The 12,681-nt window shown below is 41.3% G+C and overlaps 1 protein-coding gene across 2 annotated transcripts in view; it reads right to left on the bottom strand.

The window, feature by feature from the left end:
* Positions 1–7,520: 7,520 nt before the first annotated feature.
* Positions 7,521–12,681, bottom strand: part of LNX2 (ligand of numb-protein X 2) — a 75,881-nt gene continuing 70,720 nt past the window's right edge. For both annotated transcript variants that reach the window (XM_033236536.1, XM_033236538.1), the window contains 2 exons: positions 11,898–12,056; positions 7,521–10,092 (listed from right to left, as the gene is read on the bottom strand). In XM_033236536.1, the coding sequence (XP_033092427.1) occupies positions 9,957–10,092; positions 11,898–12,056 (295 nt within the window). In that variant the 3' untranslated portion in view covers positions 7,521–9,956. The remainder of the gene's footprint in view (positions 10,093–11,897; positions 12,057–12,681) is intronic.

The following is a 12,681-nucleotide window of genomic DNA, read 5'->3' as shown; positions in this document are numbered from 1 at the left end:
AATTCTGAGCCTCTAGAGCCGTGCCTGGCACACAGTAGAGAACACTGGCCAAGTCAAATGAAAAGATGAATTAATAAGTGTTTTGTGTCTTGAGCCTGCCTAATATTCATTTAAATATGAAAAGTAACAAACGAAGAGACATCCCACCTGCCTGGTCTCCTTGTTTCTACACTTTAGCCGGGAAGAGGGACAGAGACAAATTATTACTAAAAAGCAATCACTTACAATTAGACATGCCCAATGGTGGTGACGCCTGGAATGCAGCAGGGAGGTCCCTGTCACGGGAAGCCTTCAAGCAGGAGCTAGATGACCACATCAGAGCGGGGAATCTGTACACCAGAAAAATGGACAAAGAGCTTTCCCTTTCTAAGGTTCCATGACTTGAGATCTGCAGGGGAAAAAAGTATCTCTCATGTGGGGACCTGGATGACAAGGACATCATATCCTTTGAAATGACTTACATATGAGAGGTGACAAGGACTGCTTTTCCTTAAACAATTACTAATTATCCATGGAGGGAGTTTTGCTGCTGTGAGCACCCCCCGCCCTCCACAGGTGTCCATCTGTCTCAGCACAGGCGAGGACTCCAGGAGCAGGAGTTTAGCCCACAGCCACCAAGAGACCAGGCAAGGATCCCAGGCTCCAGCTCTTTAGGACTGAGCCACGCAGAAAGGAACAGGCACAGAGAGGGGTGAATCTACAAAGGGCTCTGGGGTATCCCTTCCCTGGCGGGAGAGGCTAGCAGTCAGGAGAATGGGACTAAACACATCCCATAAGCTAAGACATTCTTGGGTCATTTCTAGAGGTGAGTGAAAGGAGACCTTTCAATGAAACCTAGGTAAAGAAAAACTTCATTTTTTTGAGACAGGGTTTCACTCTGTTGCCCAGGCTGGAGTGCTGTGGCTCAGTCACTGCTCATTGCAGCCTCCACCTCTTGGGCTCAATGATCCTCCCACCTCAGCCTCCCGAGTAGCTGGGACTACAGGTGCACACCACCACGGCTGGCAATTTTTTTATTTTTTGCAGAGATGGGGTCTCCCTCTGTTGCTTTGGCTGGTCTTGAACTCCTGGGCACAAGTGATCCTCCCACTTCAGCCTCCCAAAGTGCTAAGATTACAGTTTGAGTCACCTCGCCCTATCTCAAAAAAGACTTATTTTTAATAGCTGCCGCCACCCTCACAACTTTGACATTGGACAAGTAGTTGTTGCTTCTCATCTGTTAGAGTCTAGACAATATGTGTCTCTAACTTAACCGTTCTTGGTCAGCTTTCAGACAGTCTAAAGGAGGCAGTTCTTGTTGAATTCACCCTTAAACTGAAAACTTTTCAAGAAACAAGGCAAATACTGATTCAAGTTTATGAAACAGCCCATCTTGAAAGTGTTATTTGCAGGTGAGTGAGTGAGGAGAGCTCAAATGGAAATCTAAGTGCTTCTCACTCAGCCAGGGAGCCAAGCCACCTTCTCCTGGTGGGAGGCACACTCTCTGCCACCTGCGGTGACGCTGTGAGTCCTCCAAGTGCCAGTCTTTTTTTTTTTTTTTTTTTGAGGCGGAGTCTTTCTCTGTCACCCAGGCTGGAGTGCAGTGGCGGGATCTCGGCTCACTGCAAGCTCCGCCTCCCCACTTCATGCCATTCTCCTGCCTCAGCCTCCTGAGTAGCTGGGACTACAGGTGCCTGCCACCTCGCCCGTTTAATTTTTTTGTATTTTTGTTGTTTTTAGTAGAGACGGGGTTTCACGGTGTTAGCCAGGATGGTCTCTATCTCCTGATCTTGTGATCCGCCCGTCTCGGCCTCCCAAAGTGCTGAGATTACAGGCGTGAGCCACTGCGCCAGGCCTAGTCTTTTATTCTTATAGGTGATTAAAGTTTTAGCATTTCTTACTTAGGTAGTTTATAGCTATTAGGCAGTTTATAGCTAGTAGGCACTGTGCTTACCTGTACAACTTCACTTCTAAAGAGCTTTTGTGTTGCCATAGAAATTAATTAGTAGTATATTTACACCATAAAACAGCAAAAGAGCTTTCTAATAAGGACGTTAGGGAGCTGAAATCTTTCCCTTAGCAAGGAGACAAGACAGACTTAAGAGAGAAAGCTCAACTCATGAATTCCTAGCCTGTGACCAGGGCAGCAGTTGATGTTGGTGTGTGATCTATATGGTTTTGTTGATCAACCAAGGTGGACAAATGAAAGAAAATCTGCATTGTAAAAGATGAAATTGGGTGCTGTGAAGAAGTGACCCAGAGCCTCTCACTATGTGTTGTGCGTAGTAGGTGCTGGATAAACTGTTTAAATGCTTCCATGGAAAAGCAACATAGCCATCACTCGAGTGAGCCTGGGTATTCTACAGTGCTTAAGGAAACTTGGAAACGGTATACTTTAGCATGCACCTGAAACATCTCACTGTCCATTTTTTAATGTTGATTACAGATACTTATTGCTTATATAAAGTACCAAGTTAATCTCAACTCTCTTTAAGCTTTCAAATTCTAAATTAAGTCTGAATTAACATGTAACACGGGTGTCAGGCATGATGAAATGGGTGAAGTGCCCACAGAAGCTGAAATTCAGGTTAACTTCAGATTTAATTTTAACCATCCATGTATCTGATTACAGCTTCAAACATGTGAGGAATCATAAAGCAGCAGCCCATTTTCATTTATAAAAGAATGGATATCAAGTTCTGAAGGTACAGCAATAGAATGAACAGACCTCAGGGTCTTCTAGTGAGAAAAGAGACACAGCTAGGATGGAGAGGGGGGATTCAGCTGTTTGAGAACCAGTCACCGTGCACAGTATCTTGAGAAAACAAAACCCTCTGAATCTGCCTTCCAAAATTTCCTCTGGATTTACAATGCAAGTTGCATTTGCTCTGGAAAAGTTGGTGATAATGATCTTTGCTGAACTCCCCTTCCCCCAACCCCTCCCAGAAAATGGCAAATTGCTTAAGTGATTTCCAGACTGCTTGGAAATGGGCAATATAATGGTGAAAATGTTGTTGCATCCCAAGGTTTTATAAAGTCTTTCCTTATATCTGGATTGCAACTTCAACTTTCAGATCGTATGGGTCAGCGTGCTGCCATTAATCCCACTCTGGCCTTCAGTTGCCCATGTGTCCTTTGTGGGATGTTACTGGAATGTTAGGAACTATCATAAACTGTGCTTCAATCAGCCTTTCAGTATTTTACATAGCTCTGAAATGAAATCTAACCAAACCCTAACAGTATATAACAATTACAAAACTACTAATGAGGAGCGGCTACAACGCTGGCCACTAAGTCAGACCTCAGGGTGGTTGGAGTCACGTGGTCTCAGGTCCTTGTACCGTGCAGAGGGGATAGAGCTATCATTCAAGTTGAAACTTTATGTTAAATATGCATGAAGAAAAATTCAAGGGTAACTGCAAAGTGAACAGAAACAGAGCTATAATTCAGTAGAAGAAAACAAAGCACAGAGAGGCAGAGCAAATTAATATAGGATGGAAAGAAAACATATAATAATAATCACAACATAAATGGACAACAACCCTTGGCAAAATAACAAATTCCAAAAGTAACAGAAAAGAATCTGCTTATATGCTTATATTCATACACTTGTCCACATTGTAATAATGAACTTCGGTTTATCACATGATTACAGTTGAAATGAGGTCACAAATTGGGAGAAGATATTTATGCCTCACATCATCCACTAAGTATTAATATCCAGAATAAAGAATGTCTATACATCAAAAAGAGAAACACAAATAGCCCTTTAGAAAATGGTCAGACAGGTTATCCACCAAAGAAAGGACCTGAAAGACAAGTAAACATGTGAGAAGTTCCTGACTTCACCAGTAAATGGGGAGATGTGAATTGCAGTCACAGTGGGATACCATTTTCACCCTCTTCGGTTTGAGAACACCAAATGTCGGCAAGAATGTAGATCAACAAAACTTACCCAATTCCTAGTGGAAATGTAACATTAGTGCAACCACTTGGGAAATTAATTACCTCATAAAGATGCACCTACTCTAAAACCCAGGAATGCAATTCCTAGAGCAGTGGTTTTCAACTATGGCTGCATGTAACCCCCCTGATCAGGGAACACATAAAACCAAACAAAATTGATGTCCAAGCTCTAGCCCAGACCAACTAAAACAGCAAAGCTCCCCAAAAGATTCCTGTGTGCAGCCAGGATTAAATGAGAATCACTGCCCTGCAGAAACTCTCCACATGCACATGAATACTTGTTTTTGGTGCTCCCACCAGCACTGTTAATGATGAAAAACAAAAAATAACCTAAATGTCAAATAACTAAAATATGGATAGAAAATTGTCATAATCATTGACTAGCAATAAAAACTTGAGCTACATAAACATGCATGAATCTTGCAGCAAAAGTAGTTGCAGACCACCACATATACACATCATTTACATATTTAAAACCACATACACAATACTATATTTGAATGATGCATAAATATGTAGTATAACCATGAAAAACAGTGGGAAGGCGAGAGGGTAGACACAAATGGAGAAGGACGTCGAATGGCAGCGACCCTGCTTATATTTAAGCTGGGTGGTGGGTACACAAGTGTTCACTGTATTATTTCTGACTTTTGTGTCAGAAAAACTGTTACGAATTAAAAATAGCTAAAGAATGCAAAATGGAGACAACTCTTTTGGGAAACTTTACTACGAATAGCAGAGTCAAGAGAGGGTTATTTATTATTAGAGACAGGGTCTTGCTCTGTTGTCCAGGCTGGAGTGCAGTGGCGCAATTGCAGCTCACTACAGCCTTGACTTCCCAGGTTCAAGCGCTCCTCTCACCTTAGCCTCCCAAAGTGCTGGGATTACAGGCATGAGCCACTGTGCCTGGCTGAGTTTGTTTAAAATGTGAAATATTCCCCTGATATATTTTCTTTTTTTGAGATGGAGTTTTCACTCTGTCACCCAGGCTGGAGTGCAGTAGTGCAATCTCGGCTCACTGCAACCTCTGCCTCTCGGGTTCATGCGATTCTTGTGCCTCAGCCTCCCGAGTAGCTGGGCTTACAGGCACCCACCAGCACACTCGGTTAATTTTTGTATTTTTAATAGAGATGACGTTTCACCATGTTGGACGGGCTGGTCTCAAACTCCTGACCTCAAGTCATCCGCCTGCCTCGGCCTCCCAAAGTGGCTGGGATTACAGGCATGAGCCATCGCACCTGGACGATTGCCCCTGATACTCTTAACCAAGGATTTCCAGCTACCTTCTACCCACAAGGTGCTCCCTAAGCAGCACCAGAGGCCTCAATTTTCCTGACCAGCTCAGAGATAAACGGAGAGAATAACTCCCACTGCTCAAGCATGGGCTGTGCACACTATTGTAGAGAAACAGGGTAAGCAGTGCAGAGGCCGGGTGGTCGAGGCCAAGTTCAGCAGCCATAAATCACACTGACAGGAGGTATCCTTGATATGAGGACAACAGCATTTTACCTTGGGGATACTGCTCCAAAAACCCATTTGCCAGTCTGATAAGAAAAAACAGCAAATTCCAATAGAGAGCAACTTGCAATATACCTGACCAGCATCAGCATTCTCAGAACGCTCAAGAGCAAGGAGTCTGAGAAAATGGCACAGCCAAGAGAAGAAGACGACACGATGACTAAACGTACTGTAGACCCCGGAACAGAAAAAGAAAGGAAGCCTCGATTCTAACTTGGCAGGATCCGGAGCTCTTCAGAAGCGACAGAATCTCTGACATTTATTGTCTAGTTTTAAAACACTGTCACAGGTGAGGTAATCAAGCATCTACTTGGCAAGTTTCCTTCTTCCCAGCATAGAGCCATGACCATAAATGTGTAACTTAATGAAATCTTTAAAACGAGCCCGAAAAAGCTTGGCCAGAGAGATTGGTAAAGATTTCTTAAAAGAGTGGTGTCACTTGAGCCAAGTCAGCCCCTGCAGATGCAGAGGGCAGGGGATGTATGTGGGCTGGGGTGGTTTATAGAGGAAGAAAGGGTGGAAATGAGGCCACAGGGGAAAGCGGGGAGGCCAAACCACGAAAAGCCTTTTGTGCTGTACCAAGTCTTTTGATTTATCCTGCAGACAACATGGAACAAATGAAGATTTTTATTTTTTTTATTTTTATTTTTTGAGACAGAGTCTTGCTCTGTCACCCAGGCTGGAGTGCAGTGGCGCCATCTCAGCTCACTGCAAGCTCCACCTTCTGGGTTCACACCATTCTCCTGCCTCAGCCTCCCGAGTAGCTGGGACTACAGGCGCCACCACCACGCCCAGCTAATTGCTTGTATTTTTAGTAGAGACGAGGTTTCACCGTGTTAGCCAGGATGGTCTTTATCTCCTGACCTCATGATCCACCCACCTCAGCCTCCCAAAGTGCTGGGATCACAGGCGTGAGCCACTGTGCCCAGCCAAATGAAGATTTTTAAACAGGGCAAAGATATGATTAGAGTTGGGGTTTAGAAAAGTTACTCTGAAGGCTTAAGAGTTTGGACTGAAAGATGAAGAGACAGGACGTAGGCAAACGCTTGGGAAAGCACAGATTTGAGTTTTGGAGGTGCTGAGATCTAGGTGCCTGTCTCAGGCTATGGACTGTGGGAGCTGTAGACTTAGGTGTCAGTGGTACTCAAAGTCACAAGGTTAAAGATTGGTACTTAAAACTCTAATTAGGTAGCAAGAGATCAAGGCCAGAAGAAATGCATACACAAAGGCCTACAGAGATTCACCATTAGGAAGGAAAGTGGGGAGTGGAGTTAAGAGTGAGATAGATGGAGTGTCACTTAAGCCCTCACTCCAGATATGGGAACAATGTGAACCAGCAGAGAAGAAAAAGCTTTACAGTTAGAGGAAACACCCTAAGTGTGTGCTGGAGGCAGGAACTGGGGTGGGGCAGTGGCACGATGTGTGTGTGTGTTCTGGGGAGACTGCTGGAGCAAGGGAGGGTAAACCGGACCACGGAGTCATCTGGAAAATCCGATTAGGAGTCTGACCACAGAGGCCTCGGTTTGAACTTAACTTGCTAGAAAACTAGGAGACAACTTTGTTTCTTTCAGTCAAAAAAAATTTTTTCCCTCGTAACCATATTAGAAAAGAAAAAGGCCAGGCATGGTGGCTCACCTCTGTAATCCCAGTGCCTTGGGAGGCTGAGGTGGGCGGATCACCTGAGGCCAGCAGTTCGAGACCAGCCTGGCCCACATGGCGAAACCGTCTCTACTAAAACTACAAAAATTAGCCAGACCTGGTGGTGGGCACCTGTAGTTCCAGCTACTCAGGAGGCTGAGGAGAATTGCTCGAACCAGGGAGGCAGAGGTTGCAGTGAGCCAAGATCGTGCCACTGCACTCCAGCCTGGGCGACAGACTGAGACTCTGTCAAAAAAAAAAAAAAGGAAAAAGGAAAAGAAACTGTAGGGTGAGAATAAGGTGGGTTTGTGATCCTGAGTTTCACACTCGGTATATTATAAGGACAGCGGAGCCAGCAACAAAAATACAGATCACAGACTAAGTTAACAGCTGCTGTTCAAGAAAAGAGACAACGTCACTATTACAGAAAGTATGACTTTTATTTCCATCCTGAATGATTCACACCATTATTTAAACATCTGAAAAATCCTGAAATAATTTAAACTGAAGGCACAGAACAAACCAAAATATTTAACTATCAGAACTAAAAATGAGAAAATCCAAATAGTTCTGTAGTAACAATAAATTATGAACAAGTTTCCATCACCAAATATCACACTGACCACAAACGACTGTCTTTTGTCATAAAAGCTACAGCTTAAGTTGATTCCAAGATTTCTATGATAAAAATGAGAGTGAAAAAATTTCTTCTTTCAAAAGACTCATTATGCCACCAGGTTCAATGTAAGTATTTTGTATATAACAAAGTAGCAGTCAGGATATTTGTTGATGGATGGCTGCTCCCCAAGGAACGACACACTCTTAGAAACTTTAAAAAAATAGCAAAGTTGGTTACAAAATTCTATTTGGGGAGCAGGGAAAAAACTTGTTCCATGTCAATTAGAATATCAAAGCATTTCAACTATCAAATTGCTTCCAAAGCCAATCATCACACAACAGTAATATACTGTACGGGCCATTCCACCGCATCTTGTTATATGTTGATCGTACAGTGTAGTTAAGGGGTCGAACAAGTCACTAGCAATGACTGTTGCTGTATCTTATTTATTCCAAATAGATGTTTTTAAAAAATAATTATAAAACTAACTGAAATAATCTGTGACATGCTACAGATACAATAAACCCCAGCAATGCAATTGCTAAGTTTGAAAATAAAGTGGTCATGCTTCATAATATATTGTACTGTAGTAATCTGAAATACATTCTCTGATTATCAATACCATTTATTACAGAGGTCACTTGTAAATTAGCTCAGATTCTGAACTAGGTTTCTAAATGAAACTTTTTTCAAGTACGTATAATATTAATAAGGTAAAGATATTTTTATCTTATTCACTTATTTATGTGTTCTTCAGAGGATAAGTATGTTGAATAAAAGACAAAAAATGGTCTAGTCATAATTTTCAAAAACATTTCAAAAAACATGAAATAGTCTAGTGACTGAGATCTGACTGAAAGATACATCTAAAACCTACATTTCCAATAAAACAGAACTTTTCTGTCTCCTACTTGGAACAACTAAGCTCATAAGAAATAATGGGAAAAATAATTGTTTCTAAAATACACAACAAATACTCCTACCCGAATAAAATAAAAAGGTCTCCCTTTCTCCTACTTAGCTGTGATATATATGTATTTAATAATATGGTTTTATCTTTATTTTGTTTAATTGCATAAATCACAAAAACATTTCTAGCCAAGATTACTGCTAAGAATAACACAACTCTAGAAATAATTTTTTTTAGCAAAAACTACTTCAAAATTTCCCTACATAGCAAAAGATTCCTTTGGAAATAGATTTTTAATGCTTTTGGGCTGTTCAAGTAAGTGCAGCTTTACCATCTCTAACATTAAGTTATAATTATCATCCAAATTTCTTTGTAACTGGATAACATTATCTTTTATTCTCTACTATTCTAATAATAGTATATTATTTAAGAAATCTCTTTAGTGTTGTCAGACTTATGTCTTCATCTTCTATAAGTATTGAGAGATTACAGTAGAAATAAACAAGAAAATCACTTTATAAACAGTATGAAGTTTTGAAATGTTGGCACCAATAAAAAAATGGGGAACGGCCGGGTGTGGTGGCTCATGCCTGTAATCCCAGCACTTTGGGAGGCTGAGGTGGGCGGATCACAAGGTCAGGAGATCAAGACCATTCTGGCTAACACGGTGAAACCCCGTCTCTACAAAAAATTAGCTGGGCGTAGTGATGCGTGCCTGTAGTACCAGCTACTCGGGAGGCTGAGGCGGGAGAATGGCGGGAACCCAGGAGGTGGAGGTTGCAGTGAGCTGAGATCACACCACTGCACTCCAGCCTGGGTGACAGAGCGAGACTCTGTCTCAAAATAAAAAAGGGCGGGGGGGAACAGTTATCAAAATTTAAAGTATACTCATTCATGGTATTGGTTATGACACTGGCAGTACATGCTGTTGTTACTGGCTTCGCTGACATCAGGTCTGAGGTATACAGGACTCATTCTATGATTCAGTTGCTGAAAACAAAGACCCACCAGAAGGTGTTTACTCCAGCTGGGACACAGTTTGGGTAAGCTTTGCTCATTACTGTAGGTAACATTTTAACAACTAAGTTTGAATTCTGAAAATATAAACTCACAAAGGTTAGTGGAAGACTGTTTCCAAGCTAAAAGAAATGTCACTAACTTAGGAAACCATTTAAATAAACAGAGACGGACAATCTTGGTGGGTTTTGGCCCTGTGTATACCAGCGGTGTCAGCAGCTCCTAAACCACAAACACAATGAAACCAAAGGGTTTTCTTTCAAAAACCTAAAAAAGGAAGATGAAAGATTTGAAACCAATTTCCAAAATCTATACAAGGCTGCCAGGCCAACAAATAACAGTCAGGGTGACTTTGTTCCTCTGCTCCTTCAACATGGGAACTAGTGCAGAGTGGCTCATGCCCACGGTCGACAGCCCATTTACGGCCACGATCATGTCACCACACCTGGACAAAGAGAGACAGATACAGAATGTTACTATTATCATGGTATTAAAAATGTCCCAATTGAGATTGATTTAGCATGAAAAATGCAGTTTCACTTACCACTTAACTGTCAATGATTAGGGTGTATAATCTACTTTGTCTGGGACGGCTGTTAAGCCTATGCTGGCTTTCCCTTGCCAATCAAGGAAACCCCTGTGCCAACGACTCCAAAACCAGTCGGTGAATGTCAACGACAAGCAGAGTAATTTTCACACTAATTTAAGCAAAATATAGAGTAAATACGCTCTCTCTTTAAAAAAATACCAAGTCATGCATTTGAAGGCGGTTGCTTATTATTTTGACTGCTATTTCTCTATTCATTCTTAGAGCTCATACATCTGAGGGTTGAATTAAGTTGGAAATAAGACCCATACTTCCTCTTCTTTCAGCTGTTGACACTCACTGTACTCTAAGCAGAATTATCATGGATGATGAATTGGAAGACCTTTCCAGCCCTATAATTACCATAATTATCCTTATGGTTTTTGGTCTTCTATTTATACCATAAATATGCTATTTTACTGTTGACTACTTCAATTTCTTTTTGGAAGTAGGAGGAATACAAATTATAATTAACAGAGGCCCAGACTGGTTGAGCAACTTAGCTAAGAGAGTGATTAATTCATTTTTCCCTACGCTTTCCTCATTTTTTTTTCATCTTTATCAGTATAGGCTGACCTGGAGCATTACCACTCCCAATCACCTTTCCACACATTATTTAGATGTCACTTACTCCTTGCAAACAGTGTACATTTTCCATCTGCATAGCATTCTATATAGAGTGTCAACATTTACTGTTTAAGAAATGGTTCTTCCTTCATAAAGCAGGTATTAAGAATTTACAACCAACCACCTCCTCTCTGCTCAAGCTTTGATAAGACGCTGTACACTGAGCGAGGACTTTTGCGCAGTGGTAGAGGCTGGCAGAGGGATTAAAGTCCAGGGATCTAGAGCCAGATAGTCCTGGGTCTGAATGCCAGCCAATCACTTTCAGCTATTTCATTGTGGGCAAGTTTCTTAACCTTTCCAAACCTCAGTTATCTTGTTTGTTTTAAAACCGAAATAATAAAGAAACTTACCTCAGAGGATTGTTAAGATTACATAATGCATGCACAGCACTTAGCACTGCGCCAGGCATCCTGTAAGCTATTGTACATTCATTCATCAAATATTTATGGAGATCTTACTTTATGCAAGGTATTGTTATGACTGCTAGGGATATAACAATAAATGCAACAAGATCCCTCCCTTATGGAGCTTGCATAAATACGATCTCAGGTAGAGAGGAATGCTATGGAGAAAAACAAAGCAGAGTCATCTAATGACAGGACAGGACCTGAGTAGGCTGTGTGGGAAACTTACTCAGTGCTCAACGTCACATCACAACATGATGAATGAAATATGTCCGATGAAATAACTCAGGTTGTTTCTGTCATCAGATTAATGAAACATAGCAATAAGCGACAAGATAGTAAAGGTAACACTTCAGTCTAGATCGGGATTGGCACATTTTTTTTCTGTAAGGGGTCAGATGGTAAATATTTTAGGCTTCAAGACCCACACAGTCTGTCACGACGACACCAACTCTGCTAGTGTAGTGTGGGAGCCAGAGAGTACATAAACCAGCAAGTGTAGCTGCACTGCAATGAAACTTTATTTTCAAAAACAGATAATGGGCTGGATTTGGTGCTGACCCCTGACCCCTGGTCTAGATCATGTTCGGTGTCATCAACATGAATCACATCATTAATTAAAACAAGACTCACTTTAATCTTCCATCATAATAAGCAGGAGTTCCCAAGACAATAGTTTTAATGAAAAAAGGCTGATTGGTGTGGTTCTCTTCGTATCCACCAACGATACTAAAGCCCCAACTTCCCAAGTAGCTTCTTCGTAAAACTATATCATGGCAGCTATGAAGTGTACTATAAACAAACACAAAAATAAAGAAAACATTAACATGGAGGCTTTTATAGCCGCTTATTTTTGTTATTACCCCACACCATGTTATATTTACCACTCTTGGAAAAAAGAAAAAGGGCTATTAATAAATAGATTATTTTGACAATCCATTTTCTAGCAGAGACACAGTCCTAGGTAGACTCGAATTTCTCCAGCTTTTTTTAGTCTTCCCAAGTGAAGACACACACACACACACACACACACACACACACACACACGTAGAGAACCTGGTTACAAATTACACCTCAGCAACCTGTACAAAAAGGTTATGTACCTATATCTGCTCACTGCATTGTCAACAAAGTCCTCAATTCTACTAATCACTTTCATCTATCTACAAGAGGACTTGTAACGTGGGATGAAAGAGGTCTAGTACTGCCAAGCCCAGCACGTGAATGAAAGAAGAAAAAGACTAGGAGCACAGCTTCCAAAAAGAAGGCAGATCATTATTTCTCTTTTCTGAAGGTCCTGTAGGCTTTTAGTCTACATGAGGAGTTGTTATTTTCTCCTTTACTTAGGATGTTTTCATTTTAAGGGAGACTCTTACTTCCCAAAATAGAGAAATCAATCTGGAAAACACTAACAAAA

Source organism: Trachypithecus francoisi, unplaced genomic scaffold (genome assembly GCF_009764315.1).
Source record: "Trachypithecus francoisi isolate TF-2019V2 unplaced genomic scaffold, Tfra_2.0 Contig01461, whole genome shotgun sequence".
Lineage (NCBI taxonomy): Eukaryota > Metazoa > Chordata > Mammalia > Primates > Cercopithecidae > Trachypithecus > Trachypithecus francoisi.
The sequence above is the reverse complement of the archived record's forward strand: the minus strand, read 5'-3'. Positions and strand labels throughout refer to the sequence as shown.